This window comes from Salmo trutta, chromosome 9 (assembly GCF_901001165.1).
Source record: "Salmo trutta chromosome 9, fSalTru1.1, whole genome shotgun sequence".
Taxonomy (NCBI): Eukaryota; Metazoa; Chordata; class Actinopteri; order Salmoniformes; family Salmonidae; genus Salmo; species Salmo trutta.
Genome location: NC_042965.1, coordinates 19,108,410 through 19,134,012, shown reverse-complemented (window position 1 = coordinate 19,134,012; position 25,603 = coordinate 19,108,410). Strand labels below are relative to the sequence as shown.

At 42.1% G+C, this 25,603-nt stretch overlaps 1 protein-coding gene across 3 annotated transcripts in view; it reads right to left on the bottom strand.

Annotated features, from left to right (window-relative positions):
* The window catches only part of LOC115200114 (anthrax toxin receptor 1), a 44,043-nt gene that overhangs the window by 5,795 nt on the left and 12,645 nt on the right, over positions 1-25,603 (bottom strand). For all 3 annotated transcript variants that reach the window (XM_029762858.1, XM_029762860.1, XM_029762859.1), the window contains 15 exons: positions 25,344-25,415; positions 24,301-24,382; positions 24,091-24,124; positions 23,857-23,936; positions 22,981-23,049; positions 22,766-22,846; positions 21,535-21,595; positions 20,794-20,892; positions 12,922-12,991; positions 12,723-12,801; positions 12,407-12,502; positions 11,047-11,088; positions 9,233-9,328; positions 8,040-8,207; positions 6,735-6,815 (listed from right to left, as the gene is read on the bottom strand). In XM_029762858.1, the coding sequence (XP_029618718.1) occupies positions 6,735-6,815; positions 8,040-8,207; positions 9,233-9,328; positions 11,047-11,088; positions 12,407-12,502; positions 12,723-12,801; positions 12,922-12,991; positions 20,794-20,892; positions 21,535-21,595; positions 22,766-22,846; positions 22,981-23,049; positions 23,857-23,936; positions 24,091-24,124; positions 24,301-24,382; positions 25,344-25,415 (1,210 nt within the window). The remainder of the gene's footprint in view (positions 1-6,734; positions 6,816-8,039; positions 8,208-9,232; positions 9,329-11,046; positions 11,089-12,406; positions 12,503-12,722; positions 12,802-12,921; positions 12,992-20,793; positions 20,893-21,534; positions 21,596-22,765; positions 22,847-22,980; positions 23,050-23,856; positions 23,937-24,090; positions 24,125-24,300; positions 24,383-25,343; positions 25,416-25,603) is intronic.

Sequence of the window (25,603 nt, the reverse complement as noted above, 5' to 3'; positions counted from 1 at the left end):
CCAAAGCTTTGCAGTTAGTCTTAACCCAAAGTTTGCAGGAGGTGCATAGGCCGTCTGATGGTGTTTGTGATAAGCTGAGGTGGAGGGCATTGATGGATATCACTCGATAGGAGAAGGCAGAGTTATTATAAGATCTCCACAATTAATTTGTGATTTCATACTGGCCTCGGATGATCGTTTTGGTTTGTGACAAGGTCTAATGAAAGTTTGGTATATAACATTCCTTCCAAATCCGAAGTGCTGGATGCCATCAAAAGTATTGGCAGGACTGAGAATTTACCATTCTTTCATCTAGATGCAGATGCAATTATTTCCAGTGACGTTTAAAACAAACACAAAGTAAAAGTGCTGCCACCATGTGAAATTTGACGATTGCCATCTTGCACACACTTTGTGGTCCTTGAGTACAGCAGATTATCACAGGTGTCTGTAATTATCTCTGGCCATCTGTGTGGCCTTATCACATGGAAGATTAAATAAGATGATTTTAAAATAATAGGTATGACAAAGATGTAAAACATTATCCTAAATATAAACCAGCAACTTAGTGAATACAATTGGTGATTGATATGAGGGTTTAAGCATGAAATATCCTTAAAGAAAATGCACATGCATCATGTCAATATGCCTCACACTGGTGGCATTTGTGGAAAAAGTCAATAGTTGAAAGAAAATATTGCCATTGATTATTTCATTAATTAGGCAATTTTCTCTTGAACATATGGTCTATCTACTAGAAACTCATGGACAATATGGACACAGATATAAAATGAATACTATATATGGATAAAATGAATACTATATATGGATAATCTTTTTTTAAAGATTGGTAATTAACAAGAAATCAATGGCAAAATTACTGAAGATTCCAGTAAGTTTGATAAATGACCAGTAGCTTTGCAACCCTAATGTCACCACATCAATGTTTTCCTTGTCTCTAATTGAAATCACTACAGCCCCAACACAGGGGCAGCGGAGGAAGCATGGGCTCACATCTTTCCCGACTAGCCCTGTCAGGGCACTGGAACATTGGATAATGGGCATCGGACTGAGTAGGTCATGTCCGATGCCCATTGCTTGTGTCCTGACCAGATTCTGTCCCTCGCAGATGCATTGATTTGAGGGGAACTAAAAACAAATGCCTTGACTTGAGATCTTAATTGCAACCAGAGCACCCTTGTTCACTGAGAGTTAACAAGAAAACTAGAGCTCTCCGCCTAGCTTCCTGTGTACTAATGAACAGCTTTCTGAAGGTTGAACTCCTACTGTTAATTATGAAAGGCTTAGTGGTGATTAAAGCCAGCAGTCATCTATAGTGTGATAGGCAATAGAGTAATTTTTATTTGTTCTGCAAAGTCCATCATTTATGTCCAAATACATCCGTTTTGTTGACCCATCCAGAACACTTTACAATGCCATGTGGCGTGGACGCAAATCCATAGACGAAATATTCAAAGTTCCATTACCATTTGTAGAAACACGTCAAACGATGTTTACAATCAATCCTTTAGGGTATTTTTTAAGGTAAAATTGCGATAATTTTACAACCGGGCAATAGCTATTCATCCCAGAAGAAAAATATAAAAACGATGACGTCATGTGCACGCGCATCATAAGACACCTCTCCTCAGACTGGCCAATGATTGACTGAGCCAAAATGATCTGCCCGGTAACAGCTGACGGTTGAAACCAGTTCCTAAAGATTGTTGACAGCCAATGGAAGAGTTAGGAGGTGTAACGTAAATCCTGTCACTGTAGTTTTTCAAGGGATTCAAAACAAAAACTACATTTCTAATTTCTCCCACTTCCTGATTCAAATTTTCTCAGGTTTTTTGCCTGCCATATGAGTTCTGTTATACTCACAGACACCATTCAAACAGTTTTAGAAACTTAAGAGTGTTTTCTATTCAAATCTACTAATAATATGCATATTCTATTTTCTGAGCCAGAGTAGTAACCTGATTAAATTGGGTACATTTTTTCATCCAGCTGTGAAAATACTGCCCCCTAGCCCCTAGAGGTTAAAGGGAGTGCTCCAATCTCAGTTTGTTACCTGTATAAAAGACACCTGTCTACAGAAGCAATCAATCAGATTCCAAACTCTCCGCCATGGCTAAGACCAAAGAGCTCTCCAAGGATGTCAGGGACAAGATTGTAGACCTACACAAGGCTGGAATGGGCTACAAGACCATCGCCAAGCAGCTTGGTGAGAAGGTGACAACAGTTGGTGCGATTATTCGCAAATGGAAGAAACACAAAAGAACTGTCAATCTCCCTCGGCCTGGGGCTCCATGCAAGATCTCACCTCGTGGAGTTGCAATGATCATGAGAACGGTGAGGAATCAGCCCAGAACTACACGGGAGGATCTTGTCAATGATCTCAAGGCAGCTGGGACCATAGTCACCAAGACAACAATTGGTAACACACTACGCTGTGAAGGACTGAAATCCTGCAGCGCCCGCAAGGTCCCCCTGCTCAAGAAAGCACATATACATGCCAGTCTGAAGTTTGCCAATGAACATCTGAATGATTCAGAGGACAACTGGTGAAAGTGTTGTGGTCAGATGAGACCAAAATGGAGCTCTTTGGCATCAACTCAACTCGCTGTGTTTGGAGGAGGAGGAATGCTGCCTATGACCCCAAGAACACCATGCCCACCGTCAAACATGGAGGTGGAAACATTATGCTTTGGGGGTGTTTTTCTGCTAAGGGGACAAGACAACTTCACCGCATCAAAGGGACGATGGACAGGGCCATGTACTGTCAAATCTTGGGTGAGAACCTCCTTCCCTCAGCCAGGGCATTGAAAATGCATATTCCAGCATGACAATGACCAAAAACACACGGCCAAGGCAACAAAGGATTAGCTCAAGAAGAAGCACATTAAGGTCCTGGAGTGGCCTAGCCAGTCTCCAGACCTTAATCCCATAGAAAATCTGTGGAGGTAGCTGAAGGTTCGAGTTGCCAAATGTCAGCCTCGAAACCTTAATGACTTGGAGAAGATCTGCACAGAGGAGTGGGACAAAATCCCTCCTGAGATGTGTGCAAACCTGGTGGCCAACTACAAGAAATGTCTGACCTCTGTGATTGCCAACAAGGGTTTTGCCACCAAGTACTAAGTCATGTTTTGCAGAGGGGCCAAATACTTATTTCCCTCATTAAAACGCAAATAATTTTATAACATTTTTGACACGCGTATTTCTGGATTTTTTTGTTGTTATTCTGTCTCTCACTGTTCAAATACACCTACCATTACAATTATAGACTGATCATTTCTTTGTCAGTGGGCAAACATACAAAATCAGCAGGGGATCAAATACTTTTCCCCCTCACTGTAGTCACCTGGAATGCATTTCAATTAACAGGTTTGAGCCAGTCAGTTGTGTTGTGAGAAGGCAGAGGTGGAATACAGAAGATAGCCCTATTTGGTAAAAGACCAAGTCCATATTATGGCAAGAACAGCTCAAATAAGCAAAGAGAAACGACAGTCCATCATTACTTTAAGACATGAAGGTCAGTCAATCTGGAACATTCCAAGAACTTTGAAAGTTTCTTCATGTGCAGTTGCAAAAATCATCAAGCGCTATGATGAAACTGGCACTCATGAAGACAGCCACAGGAAAGGAAGACCCAGAGATACCTCTGCCGCAGAGGATAAGTTAGAGCTATCAGCCTCAGAAATTGCAGACCAAATAAATGCTTCACAGAGTTCAAGTAACAGACACATCTCAACATCAACTGTTCAGAGGAGACTGCGTGAATCAGGCCTTCATGGTCAAATTGCTGCAAAGAAATCACTACTAAAAGGACACCAATAATAAAGAAGAGACTTGCTTGGGCCAAGAAACACGAGCAAGTGACAGTAGACCAGTGGAAATCTGTCCTTTGGTCTGATGAGTCCAAATTTGAGATTTTTGGTTCCAACCACTGTGCCTTTGTGAGATGCAGAGTAGGTGAACGGATGATCTCCGAATGTGTGGTTCCCACTGTGAAGCATGAAGGAGGTGGTGTGATGGTGCTTTGCTGGTGACACAGTCAGTGATTTATTTAGAATTCAAGGCACACTTAAGCAGCACGGCTACCAAAGCATTCTGCAGCGATACATCATCCCATCTGGTTTGCGCTTAGTGGGACTATCATTTGTTTTTCAACAGGACAAATGACCCAAAACACCTCCAGGCTGTGTAAGGGCTATTTGACCAAGAAGGAGAGTGATGGTGTACTGCATCAGATGACCTGGCCTACACAATCACCTGACCTCAACCCAATTGAGATGGTTTGGGATGAGTTGGACCGCAGAGTGAAGGAAAAGCAGCCAACAAGTGCTCAGCATATGTGGGAACTCCTTCAAGACTGTTGGAAAAGCCTTCCTCATGAAGCTGGTTGAGAGAATGCCAAGAGTGTGCAAAGCTGTCATCAAGGCAAAGGGTGGCTACTTTGAAGAATCTAAAATATAAAATATACTTTTTTGGTTACTACATGATTCCATATGTGTTATTTTATAGTTTTGATGTCTTCACTATTATTCTACAATATAGAAAATAGTAAAAAATAAAGAAAAACCCTTGAATGAGTAAGTGTCCAAACCTTTGACTGGTACTGTCTATATACAGCTCCGGAATAAATTGAGACCACTGCAAAATTATCAGTTTCTCTGATTTTACTATTTATGGGTATGTGTTCGGGTAAAATTATTTTTTTTATTTCATTCTAGAAACTACTGCCAACATTTCTCCCAAATTCCTAATAAAAATATTGTCATTTAGAGCATTTATTTGCAGAAAATGACAACTGGTCAAAATAAATTAGATGCCGTATTGTCAGACCTCGAATAATGCAAAGAACATTTTTAAACAGCACAATACTAACGTTTTAACTTAGGGAGAGTTCAGAAATCAATATTTGGTGGAATAACCCTGATTTTCAATCACAGCTTTCATGTGTCTTGGCATGCTCTCCACCAGTCTTTCACATCGATGTTGGGTGACTTTATGCTTCTCCTGGCGCAAAAAAGATCAAGCAGCTCGGCTTTGTTTGATGGCTTACGACCATCCATCTTCCTCTTGATCACATTCCAGAGGTTTTCAATGGGGTTCAGGTCTGGAGATTGGGCTGGCCATGACAGGGTCTTGATCTGGTGGTCCTCCATCCACACCTTGATTGACCTGGCTGTGTGGCATGGAGCATTGTCCTGCTGGAAAAACCAATCCTCAGAGTTTGAGAACATTGTCAGAGCAGAAGGAAGCAACTTTTCTTCCAGGACAACATTGCACGTGGCTTGATTCATGCATCCTTCACAAAGACAAATCTGCCCGATTCCAGCCTTGCTGAAGCAACCCCAGATCATCACCGATCCAGCAAATTTCAGTGGGTGTGAGACCTGGAGAGGCTAACAAGCCCGTGTCTCGCACCCACTGTGAAATTTGGTGGAGGATCGGTGATGATCTGGGGGAGTCACCTCTTCACTTCACAATGAGACTTGTGTTTTGCGAGTACTATTTATTGAAGCTGACAGTTAAGGACTCGTGAGGCGTCTGTTTCTCAAACTAGACACTAATGTACTTGTCCTCTTGCTCAGTTGTGCACCGGGGCCTCCCACTTTTTCTATTCTGGTTAGAGCCAGTTTGCACTGTTCTTTGAAGGGAGTAGTACACAGCGTTGTACAAGATCTTCAGTTTCTTGGCAATTTCTCGCATGGAATAGCCTTCATATCTCAGAACAAGAATAGACTGACGAGTTTCAGAAGAAAGGTCTTTGTTTCTGGCCATTTTGAGCCTGTAATCGAACCCACAAATGCTGATGCACCAGATACTCAACTAGTCTAAAGGAGGACAGTTTTAATTCTTCTTTAAATCAGCACAAGTTTTCAGCTGTGCTAACATAATTGCAAAAGGGTTTTCTAATGATCAATTACCCTTTTAAAATGATAAACTTGGATTAGCTAACAACGTGCCATTGGAACACAGGAGTGATGGTTGCTGATAATGGGCCTCTGTACACCTATGTAGATATTCCATAAAAAAAAAAAAGCCGTTTCCAGCTACAATAGTCATTTACAACATTAACAATGTCTACACTGTATTTCTGATCAATTTGATGTTATTTTAATGGACAAAAAAAAAGTTTTTCTTTCAAAAAGAAGGACATTTCTAAGTGACCCCAAACTTTTGAATGGTAGTGTATATAATCATTTTATTTTCATTTAATTTCATTGTCATTTAGCAGACGCTCTTATCCAGAGCGACTTACATTAGTGCATTCATCTGTAGATAGCTAGGTGAGACAACAAAATATCACAATCGTAGCAAGTACCTTTCCCCCAACAAAGTAGTTATCAGCAAAGTTAGTGCTAGTAGGAAAAGACAAGCACTCAATGCACTTGGGGTAAGTAAAACCTTATTGTTAAATAGTTGAACGTCAGAACCTTTCGGTCTGAGAGATTTAAACAGGTCAATAAACATGTGGTGATATAATAGTATAGCTAAAGTACAGTATGTTTTGGAGACTCCTGTACAGAACCATTGTGTTACTGCACATGTCAGTTGGTTCCAGGTTTCTGGATCAGGAAAATTGCAAAGAGAAGTCATTTCCCTGCCATGGAAACCATGACGTGTTTCAGAGAGCACTGGGTTCAATTTGAAGCAGTCAAGAGTTGGCTAGAATAAGTGGGCCTGATTATTGTCCTCACATGAGCCTTGCTCGGTCTACATGTATCCAGCTTGTTGGCTCTTACCTTGTCTCCTGGGTGTGGTCTCAACACAGACACGCGGTCATAGCCTTTCGACAGCAACACCCACAGAGCATCCAATTTGCCCTGCAATCACAGAGCAGTACACAATACCAATAAGACCCTTTAAGATGCTTTTTGTGCATGTTTTTTTTGTGGGTTTGTGTGTATTGTGACTAAGTCGTTATACAACATGTATATTTATACTCCATAGTCATACTTTCGAACTCAAACCACAACTCCACAATTTTGTCATTGAATGCCTATCTGTCACCAATAAGAGGATTCACTTTGTAGATCGTAATCCGATTTAATGATAAAACATCTGACTCAGATTATTTCAATTTTCCTCCTCAAAGCCAGAGCCTGAACAAATGATATTTGATCATTGTGAATTCTGCATAGACCCAGCCACTGCTAAGAGGTTGGAAAATAAACTGTTTTTCTTCACAAAACTGCTAGCTCTGCAGCCCTTGTCTCTTGGAGGTCAGTCAAGTGTGTATCTGGTTTATATTAGCTATCCCCTGCTGACTGTCAGGATGTATAGAACAATGCCTTTAACTAGCTCCTGGACCTGCGTGTAGGGGCACCATGCCAGTGGTCACCTAAGGACTGGGACACCAACACTCAAATATTCCACATGAAATTCCTACATAACTCCAGCTTCAACCCATCCTATCAGTCTATACACAAAATATACAAAACATTAAAGAACACCTTCCTAATATTGAGTTGCCCCCCCCCCCCCCCTCCCTCTCTGAACAGCCTCAATTCGTCGGGGCATGGACTCTACAAGGTGTCGAAAGCATTCCACATGGATGCTGGCCCATGTTGACTCCAATGCTTCCACAGTTGTGTCAAGTTGGCTGGATGTTCTTTGGGTGGTGGACCATTCTTGATACACACGGGAAACTGTTGAGCGTGAAAAACTCAGCACCGTTGCTGTTCTTGACACAAACCTGTGTGCCTGGCACATACTACCATACCCCGTTCAAAGGCACTTAAATATTTTGTCTTGCCCATTCACCCTCTGAATGGCACACATACACAATCCATGTCTCAATTGTCTCAAGGCTTAAGAATCCTTCTTTAACCCGTCTCCTCCCCTTCAATAAACTGATTGAAGTGGATTTAACAAGTGACAACAATAAGGGATCATAGCTTTCACCTGGAATCACCTGGTCAGCCTGTGTCAAGTTCATAATGTTTTGTACACTCAGTGTATATAATATAGGAAGCCATGTTGAGTATGTGATTGAACTTTACAGCTTTGTGTGCAATGCGTGTCTTTTATATTGGCCATGTCAATACCTTGATTGGTGAGTACCACTTGTGAGGGCCTGGAGGCTTGCGCATGCCATTGTTGAGAATGCGGGTGGGGGACTGTATGAACTCCTGCTCAGGCATTTTCACCCTGGCATTCTTTGCCTTCTCCAGTTTGGCTCCCTCTTCAGTAGAGCCTTTCTCACCCCAACGCACCTGACAAATAATAACAAGCAGAGATTTTTAAACATGTCTAGCTTCATTTCAACCTGGCACATTTCATTTGTCAGGCATAACAGTGAGATGCTTACCTAAGGGCCCTTCCCAACAACGCAGAGAGAAGAATTGAGGAATAATAACACAAGGAACAAATACACAATGAGTAACGATAACTTGGCTATATACAGGGAGTACCAGTACCGAGTCGAGGTGCAGGGGTACGAGGTCATTGAGGTAAATATTTATAGATAATAAACAGTAGCAGCAGCGAATATGAGGAGTCGAAAAAGTGAGTGCAAAAAGGGTCAATGCAGATAGTCTGACTTGCTCTTTGGTTAACTATTTAGCAGTCTTATGGCTTGGGGGTAGAAAGTGTTCAGGGTTTGTTGGTTCCAGACTTGGTGCATTGGTACTGCTTGCCGTGCGGTAGCAGAGAGAACAGTCTATGACTTGGGTGGCTGGAGTCTGACAATATTTAGGGCCTTCCTCTGACAGCGCCTGGTACAGAGGTCCTGGATGGCAGTGAGCTCGGCCCCAGTGGTGTAATGGGCTGTACGCACCACCCTCTGTAGCAGATCAGGTCAGATGCGGAGCAGTTGCTATACCAGGCGGTGATCCAGCCAGTCAAGACGCTCTCTATGGTGCAGCTGTAGAACTTTATGAGGCTCTAAGGGCCCATGCCAAATCTTTTCAGCCTCCTGAGGGAGAAGAGGCATTATCGTGCCCTCTTCACAACTGTGTTGGTGTGTTTGGACCATGATAAGTCCTTGGTGATGTGGACACCATGGAACATTAAGCTTCAACCCGCACCACTACAGCCCCGTTGATGTGAATGGGGGCGTGCTCGGCCAACCACTAAGTGTGTGCTTGGTTGTTTGCCATTGCTGATCTGTCAAACAGATTTCCTAGATCAAATAGCATGGAGAGAACAGCTGTAGATTGACAGGTGAGTGAGGGCAGGTACAGTATAATGAAATCAGCTTGTTGGAGCTTAAATACAGCAGGGTTCCAGCGAAGCTCACCTCCATCCTTTTGATTCCACCCACACCTCTGCCCCCATAGTAGGAGGCATCGACCGTGGGCCACTTCTTCTTAGGCATCCCATCTTCTTCCTCATCCTGTGGGGGAGGGGAAGAGATAGTGTAAAGATCCCACTCTTTGCACAATGTCCCAGACAGGGTTAATACAAATTCAGGGTGTGAGATGATTAATAATTTCATACACACTGGCACTGTTGGTTCTGAGGTACAGCCTATACACCAAGCACTCTGCCTCTCCATCTCTCATATACCCTACTCACAATCTAATATTTCAGGGCCTGGGTATGATTTCCTTTTCTTGTCTAAATTAGTCTCCTTCTCCTCTCTCTCCCCCTCGCCTTCTCCCGTCCCGTCCATGGCATGCGTCAGATCAGAGGAAATGACTGAGCCCACAGCCCCCCCTCATGTTTCAGCTCTTTAATAGACCCCGATTCAGACTAATCGAATCCATCAGGCCTATGATCAGGGCCTGCCAGAGAGGAGGCGGAAATAACAGCAGGCTGACGCCATCGCCCTCACAGATCGTCACAGAGACACAGACAATGGGCAAAAAGCTTCACAAAAAACTGGAGGAGATACCTCCTGTATGATTTAATTGAATTAGAGGAGTGGGGGAGATGATTACTTCACACTTTTTCTGTATATTCCATATGCTGGTTAATGAGGGGATTTTATGACAATATCTTACAAAAACAACATCTAAAAAGACTAGTAAATCTTCTGATATACAAGTTGAGAAAAAAAAGTAAGTTGGACTGTCACTATGCACCTTTTTGGCTGCTTCTCTATTCTTTCCTGACTTTACAACCAAAGTTGCATCCAAAAATGGAACAAAGGATTTATACTAAAAGGAAAATCATTTCAACATTATTAAATGAGTATGGGCTGTAAAAATGCTCAGTGTCATTAAAATGAGTCACATATGACCTGGATAGAAATCTGTTGCTAGTTGAGAATGTTTTCTAACTAGAGTCATTTGCGATGCTGTATTATTGTGAAGAAAATATTATTGAAGAATTATTTGATTAATCAGATTAGTCAGAATTCCAAGTGGGATCTCAAGAAAGGGACTCCAAAACAGATGGCTCTTAAATAAGGCCTTAATGGAAATCTAAAACTAAAAAAGGAATCCCATATAGTGATCTAAACAGACAATTATTCTCAGCTTTATTTTTACCATACAGGGGAGGTATAGAAATGGATTATCAGTTTGTACAGTGACCAGAGAAGGGTTTGTTCAAAGAAGCTCTCATGCCTTTTTATCAGAATGTATTTGCTGAGAGTTAGGGTTGGTTTAGGACAAGATGAGCTGAGGGGAAAGACAGGGCTTCATAGTGGGAGGGTGTTGTCCTCATGACATGGGAGGAAGAAACATCTTGGTCATATGTCAGTCTATAAAATCAAGGGGAATATTAAAGGTCGGTGAGTTGAGGTTATTGAAGAAAATGGACCATAAGCAATGGGTTCCTAAACCTATTAACACTCCAAATGGATGTGCTACATGTCAGCCAGTCCACTATCCTTGTAGCCTAGTTTTTTTCTCTCGTGGATAGGGAATATACATCAAGGATAACTGTTGTTCAGTAAAAATCTCAAAAAAATAATGTGAATACTTTAACTATAAAACAAATGGCTGCAAGTGTATTTATGTTCTGCTTAATGGCCATTACATAATTTAACAGCCATATCATTGTGTAACAGTGAGTGAATGGAAACATTTCTTCTGGAGACCAATAGCAGATATAAAATATATTAGCCCACACCCCAAAAGTAATCAACATCAAGGGTTTACCTACCGAACTGTCTTCCACTACTGCTGGTGGGGGCTCATGGATAATCTATGGTGAGAGGGGGGGGGGTTATACTCGTGACAAGCATGTAAAAAAAACAAATGTACTTCAAAAACACATTAAAATATATGTCACAGTAATGTGTGCCAAAAACAGGGTTGCATGAAAACACATGGCTCAGGAATTGTTTTTCTCCCTCCTTTTTCCTACTATTTACAAGGGGGGTGGGGGAATAGTAAAAGGCATGCGAGTCTATGCTCCACGCTCACTTGTTTTTCTGTTTTTAGCTATGAGGAAATTCAAGAAACCCTATGTAAAATGTGTTCCAGAAAAAAGGACATCTTCACAGACATGTAGGCTTTTAACTACCAGCTCCTCCTGTTGGATTTTGGCAGAGCCCTGTGATGATGTAGAAGAATATTAAAATCATTGAGATGTTTAGTAAATATTGATCATCTGTATTTTCCTCATTAACTTTGCTCAATCTATATGAAAATACATGCTTGGGGTCTGTCCATGGCTAACAAAACGTTGAGCAACTATAACTATAATACATTGCCTTAGAAATGAACCCGGCCAAGACAATGAATATTCATTACTTGAAATTAGACTTATTTTCCCCTGTCCTTCTCAATCCCAAAGGCTGGGATGCTATCTGATTTCCCATGGTAACATAGCATTACTCTCCTAAACAGTGCTGGGCAAGGGTTTCCACTGAAAATAACTGACAAGAACTAAAAAGAGAGAAAGATAGGAGACCAAAGCGGTTAAATTGTGATCCATTTTGTCAGGCCTGGCTGGGAGGGTTTGTGTCTAAATACTAGAACAGCATAAAGAAGCTATATCGTCCTCGACCTTGGAGCTGAGAACCACTGTCCTGTGACCTCCAGTGGAACAAATTACTTCAACAGAGGGACTAAGTACTTCAGCACACCTTTACCACTGCACACCTTTACCACTGCACACCTTTACCACTGCACACCTTTACCACTGCACACCTTTACCACTGACCTCTGGTGGCCTCTGGGCATAATGGACTAACAAAATCAATTGGAGGCCAAAAAGGCCAAGGAGTCTCATCCTTCACTGACTCATATAACCCCTCTCAGCATGGAAATACTGTTTAGATTAGCAAGATGACTTGAGTGTGATTTATTCAGATAAAATACATCCGTGATCATCTGTGAGCATTATGCCAGTGTATAAAGTACATAGAGTTCTCTCAGAAAATACTTACTGGGAATGCTTCAAGCTACACATAGGTCTACCATATAGGGCAATTCGTATTTAATAAAATAAAAGTTTAAAAAGGTTCACACTTGTAAGACACTGTCCATGAGTGTGACATATAGTTTATGCGACTCACCACATTGCAGCAAAGAGGCCAGAACCACCAGAGAATCATGAGGATTAAAAGCAACATGAGGATGAGCAGGGCGATGGCCAGGATGGTTCCATCAGACTGGGACAAAGAGAGAGAGAGAGAGGGACACAGGTCAAACTCAGTCTCCACTCACCTGCATGTTCCACCACAGTGCAAAGGCTGAGACCCATCAGAAAGTTAAAGTGCCTGTAATCATGTAACTACAGGGGACTAACTGTCATAGTTTGGGACAGTTATTGGTTCATGTGAGTCTTTGATGGGGGTACTGCAACAACATGCACCACCCCACTGTACTTACACAGCCCACTGTTGTAATGGTGACTGAACTGGAGATAAAACTGAGACCTTCATTCATGCTGACATAGAGTTTGGCTGCCCTGGAACACAACAGGGGTGTAAAGAGATAGCGTGTGGTTAGGATGGGTGACAGAAACATCAGCAGATAAACAGCAGATAAAGAGAACAACTGATATTCTTTCAGTGATTATAGTACTTACATTCCCTCTTCCTGGAGAATGGGTGCAGGACAGAGGAGATACGTATCTTCCACTATTAATGGCTTCACACCTAGGAGTACAGGAGAACAAAGGGTCACAACATTGACTCATACACAAACATATTGGTTATGCTCTAATCAAAGTGTAACTCAGACTGCACGGAACAGAACCCATTGACAACTGCATACCTACCGTACCAGTCAAAAGTTTGGACACACCTGCCCATTCAAGGGTTTTTCTTTATTTTTACTATTTTCTACATTGTAGAATAATAGTGAAGACATCAAAACTATGAAATAACACATAAGGAATCGTGTAGTAACCAAAATATTTTATATTTGACATTCTTCAAAATAGCTACCCTTTGCCTTGATGATAACTTTGCACAATATTGGCATTCTCTCAACCAGTTTCATGAGGGAGCCACCTGGAATGCATTTCAATTAACAGTTGTGCCTTGTAAAAGTTGAGGAAGTTCTTTCCTTCTTAATGTGTTAGAGCCAATCAGCTGTGTTGTGACACGGTAGAGGTGGCATACAGCAGATAGCCCTACTTGGTAAAAGACCAAGTCCATATTATAGCAAGAACAGCTCAAATAATCAAAGAGAAACGACTGTCCATCATTACTGTAAGACATGAAGGTTAGTCAATGTGGAAAATGTCAAGAACTTTGAAAGTTTCCTCAAGTGCAGTCACAAAAACCATCAAGCGTTATTATGAAACTGGCTCTCATGAGGACGCCACAGGAAAAGAAGACCCAGAGTTACCTCTGCTGCAGAGGATAAGTTCATTAATGTTAACTGCACCTCAGATTGCAGACCAAATAAATGCTTCACAGAGTTCAAGTAAGACACATCTCAACTGTTCAGAGGAGACTGTGTGAATCAGGCCTTCATGGTTGAATTGCTGCAAAGAAACCACTACTAAAGGACACCAATAAGAAGAAGAGACTTGCTTGGGCCAAGAAACACAAGCAAGGGACATTCGACCGGTGGAAATCTGTCCTTTGGTCTGATGAGTCCAAATATTAGATTTTTGGTGTCAACCGCTGTGTCTGTGAGACGCAGAGTAGATGAACGGATGATCTCCACATGTGTGGTTGTTACGTTCCCCAGTTTCTGTGTTGTGGTTTGTGTATTATCATGTATGTATTTCAGGAAATGGATTCCTGAAATTCTCTACAAGCAGCTGATTGGTCAATCAACATTGACCAATTGGAGACGCAGCTGTCTCCAATTACTAACTTCTTCTGAAGCTATATAAGCCCCAGTTCTGTTGCTCAGAATGGAGACCCAGAGATAATGGCTGAGAGTTATAGCATGTTGGTTGTTGCTAAGACATTTGGTATGTACTGTGTAGTTGTTGCTGTGAGAGCTTCTTTAATGTCCTGAGTTAGTTGTTTTTCTCAGTTTGTTGTGAAGTCATTTGGAATATTCTGTTTCATTTGTTCCCAGGGGGGGAAGGGACCTAGGGAGTGCTTAGGCAAGAGGCCCGCGGGCATACATTACCCGTAGTAGTTTGTCTATGCACACTAGGAAAGACCTGGGCGGACCATCCCCTGTATTTTGGTTAGTGCACCAGGTGGTGCTAGTTAGTTAAGTAGTGGGTAGGCAGGTAGGCAGGTAAGGTAGGAGAGGGGGCTTTGATATTTAGTTTCTTTGCTTTGGTTCCGCCCAGCCACTTTTCCCCAAACTTACCGTGTGAAGGAATAAATTCCCTGTAAACGGTATTCTCTGCCTTTTTTTTCATCCTTACTCACACCTACAGTCCATACATCTTTCACACTACGGAGAGTTAAGTTGTAGCAGGGTGTTGCGTTCCCTCTTTCTAGAGGCGTGTGTAACAGTGGTTCCCACAGTGAAGCATAGAAGAGGTGGTGTGATGGTGCTTTTCTTGTGACACTGTCAGTGATTTAACAAGCACGGCTACCAAAGCATTCTACAGCGATATGCCATCCCATCTGTTTTGTGCTTAGCGGGACTATCATTTGTTTTTCAACAGGACAATGACCTAACACACCTCCAGGCTGTGTAATGGCTATTTGACCAAGGAGAGTGATGAGTGCTGCATCAGATGACCTGGCCTACACAATCACCCAACGTCAACCCAATTTTTTATTTATTTCACCTTTATTTAACCAGGTAGGCAAGTTGAGAACAAGTTCTCATTTACAACTGCGACCTGGCCAAGATAAAGCAAAGCAGTTCGACAACATACAAAAACACAGAGTTACACATGGAGTAAAACAACATACAGTAGAAAAAATAAGACTATATACAATGTGAGCAAATGATGTGAGATAAGGGAGGTAAAGGCAAAAAAGGCCATGGTGGCGAAGTAAATACAATATAGCAAGTAAAACACTGGGATGGTAGATTTGTCATTTGAAGAAAGTTAAAATATAAATAATATGGTGCAAAGGAGCAAAATAAATACAGTAGGGAAGAGGTAGTAGTATGGGCTAAATTACTGATATGTATAGGTGCAGTGATCTGTGAGCTGCTCTGACAGCTGGTGCTTAAAGCTAGTAAGGGAGATAAGTGTTTCCAGTTTCAGAGTTTTTTGTAGTTCGTTCCAGTCATTGGCAGCAGAGAACTGGAAGGAGAGACGACCAAAGGAGGAGTTGGCTTTAGGGGTGACCAGAGAGATATACCTGCTGGAGCGCGTGCTACAGGAGGGTGCTGATATGGTGACCAGTGAGCGGAGATAAGGGGGGACTTTACCTAGCATGGTCTTGTAGATGACCTTGTGCCAATGTGTTTGGCGACAATTATGAAGCGAAGGCCAGCCAACGAGAGGCCGTACAGGTCGCAGTGGTGGGTAGTATATGGGGCTTTGGTGACAAAACGGATGGCACTGTGATAGACTGCATCCAGCTTGTTGAGTAGGGTATTGGAGGCTATTTTGTAAATGACATCGCCGAAGTCGAGGATTGGTAGGATGGTCAGTTTTACGAGGGTGTTTGGCAGCATGAGTGAAGGATGCTTTGTTGCGAAATAGGAAGCCAATTCTAGATTTAACTTTGGATTGGAGATGTTTGATGTGAGTCTGGAAGGAGAGTTTACAGTCTAACCAGACACCTAGGTATTTGTAGTTGTCCACAAATTCTAAGACAGAACCGTCCAGAGAAGTGATGCTGGACAGGCGGGCAGGTGCAGGCAGCGATCGGTTGAAGAGCATGCATTTAGTTTTTACTTGTATTTAGGAGCAGTTGGAGACCACGGAAGGAGAGTTGAGATGGTTTGGGATGAGTTGGACCGCAGAGTGAAATAAAAGCAGCCAACAAGTGCTCAGCATATGCAGGAACTCCTTCAAGACTGTTGGAAAAGCATTCCTCATGAAGCTGGTTGAGAGAATGCCAAGATTGTGCAAAGCTGTCATCAAGGCGGCTACTTTGAAGAATCTCAAATACAAAAATATATTTTGATTTGTTTAACACTTTTTGGTTACTATTCCATGTGTTATTTCATAGTTTATGTCCTTACTATTATTCTACAATGTAGAAAATGGTACAAATAAATAAAAACCCTTGAATGAGTAGGTGTGTCTAAACTTTTGACTGGTACTGTATATCATGTCCCAAATCTTTCTTCAACTGATGTCTGGAGTTCATTGACTAATGATCATGAAATGTCATCATCTAAATTGGATTATTGGTATTGGACTGTGACAGGACAATTTGAATAATGATAACAGAACGGATGTCATACAGTATCTGATGGTAACTCAAGACCAACCTAACATAATACAGAGATGCTTGAGAACTGATTTCAATACCTCTAGTTTAGACATGTACACCCATTTGACCAGTGGTGGAAAAAGTACACAATTGTTATACTTGAGTAAAAGTATAGATACCTTAATAGAAGAAAGTTACTCAAGTAAAAGTGAAAGTCACCCAGTAAAATACTACTTGAATAAAAGTCTAAAAGTATTTGGTTCTAAATATAATTAAGTATCAAAAGTAAATGTAATTGCTCAAATATACTTAACTATCATTTCAAATTCCTAATAATAAAGTAAACCAGACACCACCTTTTTCTTGTTTTTAAAATGTACAGATAGCCAGGGGTACACACTAACACATAATTTACAAACTATGCATGTGTGTTTAGTGAGTCTGCCAGATGACCATGTGTTATCTTGATAACTGCGTGAATTTGACCATTTTCCTGTCCTGCTAAGCACTCAACATGTAATGAGTACTTTTGGGTGTCAGGGAAAATGTATGGAGTAAAAAGTACATTCTTTTTTTAGGAATGTAGTGAAGTAAAAGTTGTCAAACTATAAATAAAGTAAAGTACAGATGCATCAAAAAACTACTTAAGTAGTACTTTAAAGTATTTTTACACCACTGCATTTGACAGAGCAAAGAAAAAAGACTAAAAGCATAATCTTTGTTTTTAAAGAGAACCTTGATTCTTCCTGTGTCCAACTTATGAAACTTTTGAAAACAGATCCAGTGAGCATCGTCGTTGCCCAAGCTGCCTGTTTATCCTGGCTCAGGTTGAACATACCCCGGCACTGAGGAAATCAACATGAGCACTCCACAGCAAATGGATGACAGCTCCTCTCCTCTCCAGTAACACCCCGCAGGATGGAGGGGAGGAGTGGGGAGCAGGAGATCAATACTGCTGCCTGCCAAGCTAAGCTCAGAGCCAACACAAACTCAGACAGATATCCCACTCAGAGTTCAACTGAGCAGTCACCCACCTTACACTCTGCATGGACTTAAACTATCAAATGGGACTGAGAGAGTTGAGAGCCTTTTTTAAGGCAGATTGACTGATTGACTGGCTGGTTGGCTGATTGGCTAGCTGACTGACTGACTACAAAGGACTCTCTGGTCATTCTCTCAGGTGAAGGGTTATCGGGGCCCAAATCTCTGCAGTGGTCATGTTTCTACCATGCACTCTTAGAAAATATCTAGAACCTAAAAGGGTTCTTCGGCTGTTCCCATATCAGAACCCTTTGAAAAATGCTTTTTGATTCCAGATAGAACCCTAGGCATTCAGGCCAAAGAGTTCAATCTTGGTTTCATCTGACCAGAGAGTCTTGTTTCTCATTGTCTGAGAGTCCTTTAGGTGCCTTTTGGCAAACTTCAAGTGAACTGTCATGTGCCTTTTATTGAGGAGTGGCTTCCGTCTGGCCACCCTACCATAAAGGCCTGATTGCAGCACTCCACCAGAGAGGGTTGTCCTGCTGGAAGGTTCTCCCATCTCCACAGAGGAGCTATGGAGCTCTGTCAGAGTGACCATCGGGATCTTGGTCACCTCCCTGACCAAGGCCCTTCTCCCCCGATTGCACAGTTTGGCCGGGCGGCCAGCTCTAGGAAGTGTCTTGATGGTTCCAAACTTATTTCGTTAAAGAATGATTGAGGCCACTGTGTTCTTAGGGACTTTCAATGCTGCAGAAATGTTTTGGTACCCTTCCCCAGATCTGTGCCTCGACATAATCCTGTCTCGGAGCTCTACGGACAATTCCTTCGACCTCATGGCTTGGTTTTTGCTCTGACATGCATTGTCAACTGTGGGAACTTATATAGACAGGTGTGTGCCTTTCCAAATCATGTCCAATCAATTGAATTTACCACAGGTGGACTCTAATCAAGTTGTAGAAACATCAAGGATGATCAATGGAAACAGGATGCACCTGAGCTCAATTTCAAGTACTTATGTAAATAAGGTATTTCTGTTTTTTTATTTGTGCTAAATAAAATACAAATTAACAAATGTTTTCACTGTCATTATGGGGTATTGTGTGTCGGTTGATGAGAAAAATAAATAATTTAATCAATTTTAGAATGAAGCTGTAACGTAACAAAATGTGGAAAAAGTCAAGGTGTCAATACTTTCTGAATGCACTGTAGAACCCTTTCCACAGAGGGTTCTATATGGAACCCAAAAGGGTTCTACCTGGATCCAAAAAGGGTTCTCCAATGGGGACAGCTGAAGAATGTTTTTGGAACTCTATTTTTCTAAGAGTGTAGGGATCTAGATGCTGGCCAACAGCTTTGCTTCATCTCACACTTTATTACACTGTTTACTCTGTGCACATGAGAAAAGGTCATGCTTTACTGCTGAGTGTAGACATGCTCACAGTTTAATCTTACTCAATACATTTCAGTCTGTGCTGATCAGTAACAGTGAGATGACTAAGTGTTCGGTAGGATCCCTCCGATCAGGCACATGAGGTCAAGTCCATTTTACTTGCAGTAATCTATTTTTATCATCTGAATTAATTGCACTAGTTCATACCATCTCAAAATGTTTTTCAACTAATACTGGGACAATACAACAGCTGGACATAGCTACTGACAATACCATCATGTGGCTGTGAAATAAATCTTGCTGTCAGTCAACACAGATTTCTGGAGGACTATGCAATCTCAATAAAATGACTATTTTTCCTAATCCACCTGTTTTTATCACGTCACTAGGTGTGGATTCTCATTCTTCACATATCTCAATGCTGCTGCTCACTAGCCATCAAGGCAACATCTGTCACAGAGAGGAAAGAATACCCACGACGTGTCTTCACTGCCAAAGCTCAGAGGGCTTTGCTCCTGCTGGTTTTCCTGGAGACATCCATTCAGCTGCTGAACACATGTAGCTACACATTGCTCTTTCCTACGAGGTCCCCAAACTTTTGTAGGTTATGGAGAGGCTATAGAGGGGAGATGGTGTTTGTGGTGGTTAGGGGTTCTGCAGATTACAGGAGAGCCCACCATGGGACAAGGTGAATCAGCCATATGAGACCAATGACACTCAACCACAGGAAACAATAATCCAATAGCGATTTCTAGGTGGCCCCTGTTGTGTCTGAAATGACTAAACGGTTTAGGGCTAAACATGCTCTACTGGACAGTTGGTAAACAGCTGTCTATCCTTTTTTCCTAAATTGTTTCCATGTCTTCTGCTTGTCTGTAGGGAGTTGTATGTTTATTACATACAAACAATTAACATTCTGGGTCACCGTAAACCACTCTCTTCATCACTCTACTTCAGAGTAGGAGAAATGTGTTAGCAGTCCCTAGGTCATTCAGGCTAAGCAGCACCATACTGTAAACGTTATTCAACCGTAATATCGAACGGCGCTGAAGACTGATCGGCTATCAAATTCCATAGATGAAATCCTTCATTGCAATTCAGACCTTCTGAATGAAGGCCAATAACTTGCTTTAGATCGGACATCAACTTGGTGCCTGTGTCTTTTCTCCAGACCCTGTTCTGACATCGAGGGTAAAACCTCTTCCAGCCTAAGCATCCTATTCTTCTCTTCCCTTCAGGCCCAGACTCCAGACTTGCTTATGCATCAGCGCTGGCTATTTTCTATTAGAGCATGGCCTCCCACAGCTACATGTTGGTATGCATCAGAGGGGGCTGGTCTCACACATCCATTAGGCCACTTCTAAAGATCACAGGGGAACTTGGATGTGCCTCTAGGACTTTCCCCCTCACTAACTTCTGTGTGGCACTGTTTTCCCTTGATCTTCTGGCTCTGGCACAGTCCCAGACCGTTAAAGCACAATGTACCCTTCAAAAGACACAAACCAGTAATACCAGGAACAAATGGCATGAGCACTTGTTTGGGCATAGAGGACCTCTGCTGACTCTGCACTCTTGAAGAGCACTTTTGGGAAGCATTGTGAGACATCAATTGGTGAACATTGACTTTTTCCGTGTCCAACTCATACAGTAACTCACCACGTTGGTCACACATTTCCTGAGAAATTTTACTCTTGCAGCTGCAGGAATGGCGTCTTTGTGTTTGTTATTACATGATTAGCAAATGACGTACACATTATGAACAAGCCATTGAAACAGAAAAGACCACCCTTGTCTATTTACTTTCAATTCATACTCCACTTACTCTTGGTGAGTGTGTCGTTGATTCGGAAACTGCACAGGACCTTATGGACATTCCGAGCATGGAGGAAGCCGTTTCCTCTCACCACCACCTGGAAGGTTTCTGGAGGGAGAAGAGAGGAGCACAGTGACTGAATTTGTCCCACCACATGTAATACTATAGCTGTTCAGGCTAACATCTGAGTCTATCATCTCAGCATCTCACACTCTGGTTACATTCTGCCAACAAACTGCCCTGACCATAGTAGTTGTTGAAGATAAATGATTTCTCTGGATGCCTGGATAATTGAGATCTTGCAGTCAATGAGACTTCAACTGCAGTTGTTCAGACATGTGGATATATAGTGGCTCTCTGGAGCCAATACCACAGAGCCCAGAAAACACGAAGCGTAAATACTTATTTTTACAGTGGGGAAAGTGGTGGGTTGTAAGACTGTAGAATGGACAATGACTAAGCAGCATTACACAGCGGAAAAAGACAACTATGATTTGTGTCCTTAGTACAGTAGTTAAATGGAGTTGAGACCAGGTCTGGGTTGAATCGTTCATGACAAATGAAGTTGCTGCTACTGTGTGTAGGAGATACTGGATGTACTGCACACCAGGCTCCTGGCCCTGCCAAGGTAGATTTTTCTTCTCTTCCTGTTGTGAGCTCCAATGTGGGGGGCCTTTAAATGTATGATTTAGTGAAGACCTGACAGACCAGAGAGGAAAAATGGGTTGGGCCAGAGGTCTATAAACTTACCTCCTGCACAGATACTGGAGGGCTCAGCCGCCAGGATCTCAATACAGGACTTCTTTAATATCTGGGGGAGGGAGGTGAGAGGTGAGAAGGAGGGAGACAAGGGGGGGGGTATGGGGCCAAGGTCTGGACATTCTCACAGCATCTCACACTTGTAACAGAAGGTTGTGTGTTTATTTGTTGAGAGTATTGGTTTACAATATAATCCCTATACTCCTTTTCCTGTCAATTACAGTAACAGTGTGTACCAGTGCACCTCGATACTATGATCTGCTTGATGTCTCCTGTTCTCATCTCTGTGCTCCTCGCTGTCCTTGTGCTCTGGGTGTATATCTCTCTCTATACCCCCACTGTCCAGGCAAAGTATGTCTTGTATTCCAGAAGATCAGACTGACTTACAACATGCTGCCCTTCTTCCTCGACTCTGAGCCATGAGCTTTCAGCATGCTGTTAAAGGGATCCAGATGACAGTCAACTGGTCTGACCCCCATCTCTGCTAGAGAAACTCAGAAGCTCTCCTTTTCTTTCATCCGTTCTCTTTTTCAATCGGCATAGCGGATACAACAATATACGTACATTCCTTTGAGGTGGAAGCTAGAAGATATAATGAATTCATTCACTGATCCTGTTTGGTAAGACTCTAGTAGCTTGGATCAAAAGCTGGGAAGTCACAGCATGTTTTCCTGGAATGTTATTCCTGGTGAGTTTTGATGGCCAGAATATTTGTTTGTTTTCATTTGTCCTATTTTCCCTCGTTTCCTATTTGAGTAATGTGTTCATGGATTGAGAGAGATGTACTGCAGTGAGGATATGAGTTCCATGTGGAACCATTTCCTCTGACCTCCTAGAACAGGTATAATTATCAAACACCATCTCTGAATAGATGGCGCAGTGTGCATATTAAAAATGCTGTTTTAAACTGGGTGGTTCGAGCCCTGAATGCTGATTGGCTGAAAGCTGTGGTATATCAGACCGTATACCATGGGTATGACAAAACATTTATTTTTACTGCTCCAATTACGTTGGTAGCCAGGTCATAATAGCAATAAAGCCCTTCAGGGGTTTGTGATATATGGGAAATATACCACGGCTAAGGGCTGTGTACTAGCACTCCGCATTGCATCGTGCGTAAGCACAGCCATTAGCCGTGGTATTTTGGCCATATACCACACCCCCTCGGGCCTTATTGCTTAATTATTCTAGCTTTCCTTGTGTTAGTAGTCAGGTCTCTTACCGAATCAATGACCCCCTGCAGTGCTTCAAAGCCATCGTTCACTGGGAATACATGGTCCTTGCTATCAGCAATCTTTGCCAGCTGAGGAAGAAACAACGTTTCATTCAGTTCATGCTGAACTTTCACAAACCCACCAACCTCTTTTCCATCTTATGTTTGGGACACAGTGTGAGATGTCAAATCAGAGCACACGGAAGCAGGACGTGTCAACACACCTGTGTCTCATTGAAGTCCTTCACCCCCACACAGTATACGGAGGCACCCAGACTCCGCGAGCGGTTGGCCTGTCAGGTATTCAGAGGAGAGCAAAAACAAGAAAAACTGTCAAGACCTGGAATCTATTAAAGCACTACATTGCACAACATCAACCAACACACAACCACAGAAAACCCTCCAGATCGCTCCTCTGGACCTGTGGTGACTGAGCCATAGATTTGAGTAATAGTTAAGAGATAACGCAGCACTGAGTTATTGTTGACTGACATTCAATATTGTTTCTAAAAATAATTAAACGCTGATGGAAACACTTGAGTGGCTAGAGCCAACAGAGCTCATGAGTCAAATGTTACATTTCATGAGCATCTGAAAGAAGGCCCTTCAGAGCTGAGCTGACAACTTTATTCAATATGAGTGACAGCATAAAGCTTCAAGCTATTGCTCCAAGGCGCCCTATTCAGGGTAAGTGGCATTTCCCCCACAACATTTTGAAAGCTACTGAGAAAGATACAGTATCTGCATCACTTCCTCAAGTGTGTCCAAGGGTGCTCAGAACTGATTAAACAGCCCTAGCTTTGCACGCCTGCTGCACCTGCACTCCCAACTAAATCATTGATTCCTTGTGCAGATGTGTGGCGAATGACTCTGCCTTCTTTATTCATGGGCAGATGGGAGACATAAATCTGACAGAAATGTTGACCCCCCTTTTCCTTCTCTGAAAATAATGGATCAAAGTGCTACTGAGGTGATGTATATGGTGCTGCTGTTTGATCTGTGCCAACAGGAGTGCCACTTCTGTTTACAATTTGTGGGCTCGTCTTTCTCCCTCTGTCTATATTTACTGTTAACCTCGCTCTGTCTCAGGCTGTGCTTACCTCTCTCTCAGCATAGTAGAAGAGGTCCTCATGCAACTCTCCATCTGTGAGAGCTATGATGACACTGGCAGTACGGTATCCTATCAACAGACAGAAAACCTCTGATTAGGATCTAATTGCTGCCACAGCGCTATCCATATAATAATGTAATACTAACAGATAGACAGGAGAAATTAATATATCATGCAAAACTTCCAGCAGGAAACGATTGAAAAATAAATTTTAACTACACACCTTCTGAGTTTCCATAATATATTTGCTCACTGGCCTGTAAAAAAAGATGAATTGGATTGAAACAGTACAATGGCTAAAGTGGTCCTGTGAATACAGTAACTCTTCCATACTGATACAGGTGCCATTTTGGCTTCAAACCATGTTCTTTGTTCTTAAGCCAGAATGGAGATAGATTCCAGCTCAGAGCTCAGCTAAAAGCAGACAGCTCACCCTCTGGATGCCCTCGTGCATAAAGGTGTCTCCACCTGGAAGTACCGTCTGGAGCTCCTCCAGACCTTTGCGAATCTGCTCCCTGAGCAAGCAAACAGATGAAAGGGCAGTTCATATCCATCATGTCTCACCCATCACCCTGCAAAAGTCCTCCACTGGGCACAGATGTCAATTCAACATCTATTCCAAGTTGGTTCAACGTAATTTCATTGAAATGTGGAAACAACGTTGATTCAACCAGTGTGCCCAGTGGGTCTTATAGATCTAACTGCAGCTAAAAAGCTATTACAACTAAATGACCTAGATCTTTAAATGAGAAGTAGCTTTAGGTTTTGATATTAGAAGAGTCATAATAGTGATAAAATGATAAATGTGTGACGTCCTACTACCAAATCATAATGTCAAACTCACACCCATAATCATGAACAAGTGAGTTGTTTTGAGCCCTCAAATCTAACAGATTTTCCTTTTGACTGATTTCTTGTACAATGCATCGTCTTCTCCCTAAACTAAAAGCTGACAGACAGATATGATGTGACAAAGACAATAGGCACAGAAACAAAGACCTATCATGATCTCTCTATTGAAGTGGTATTCCATTTCAGAGAGTAGTGATGGACTTTATGTGTGCTTCAGGTTTTAAGAGTGTCCTATTGGCACAGGACATTGTCTAGCAGATGGTGGGGGAAATGAGTCCTGTGTGAAATGACACAGCAGGAAGACCATAAACATTGAAAATGTTTCAGTGCCTGCGTGGACAATGCGCCTAAGGAAAGATTAGACACATATGCGACACGTAATATATTGTGAGCCATATGCTGAAGCTTACAGTTTGCCAAAGGATTGACAGCATTGTCAGTCAAGCTCAATGTGAGGGTATTGTTCTCTGTGATTCTTATGTCTCTAATTCAATGAACCTTAAACAAATCCTGCATGTTTCTCTGGATTCTTGATAATCAACTCAGTTCAGAATCAGCAAATACCTGACATCTTGCGGAGAGGTAATACCCCAAATCCTAAGAAAGAAAAGATTGTTCCCTCACCTGTCCTCTGTGAGCCGCATCAAAATCCTTCCCTCAGTGGAGAACACAATGAAGGACATGCGCAGCTGTGGACTGGAGAGAAATTGACAACATTTATACAGTATATTAACTTTCTTTACATTTTTTATATTTTAGTCATATTGCAGACACTCTTATCCAGAGCGACTACAGTTAGTGCATTCATCTTAAGATAGCTAGGTGGGACAACCACATATCACAGGCATAGAAAGTACATTTTTAGTATAGTCAGAGATAGAAGG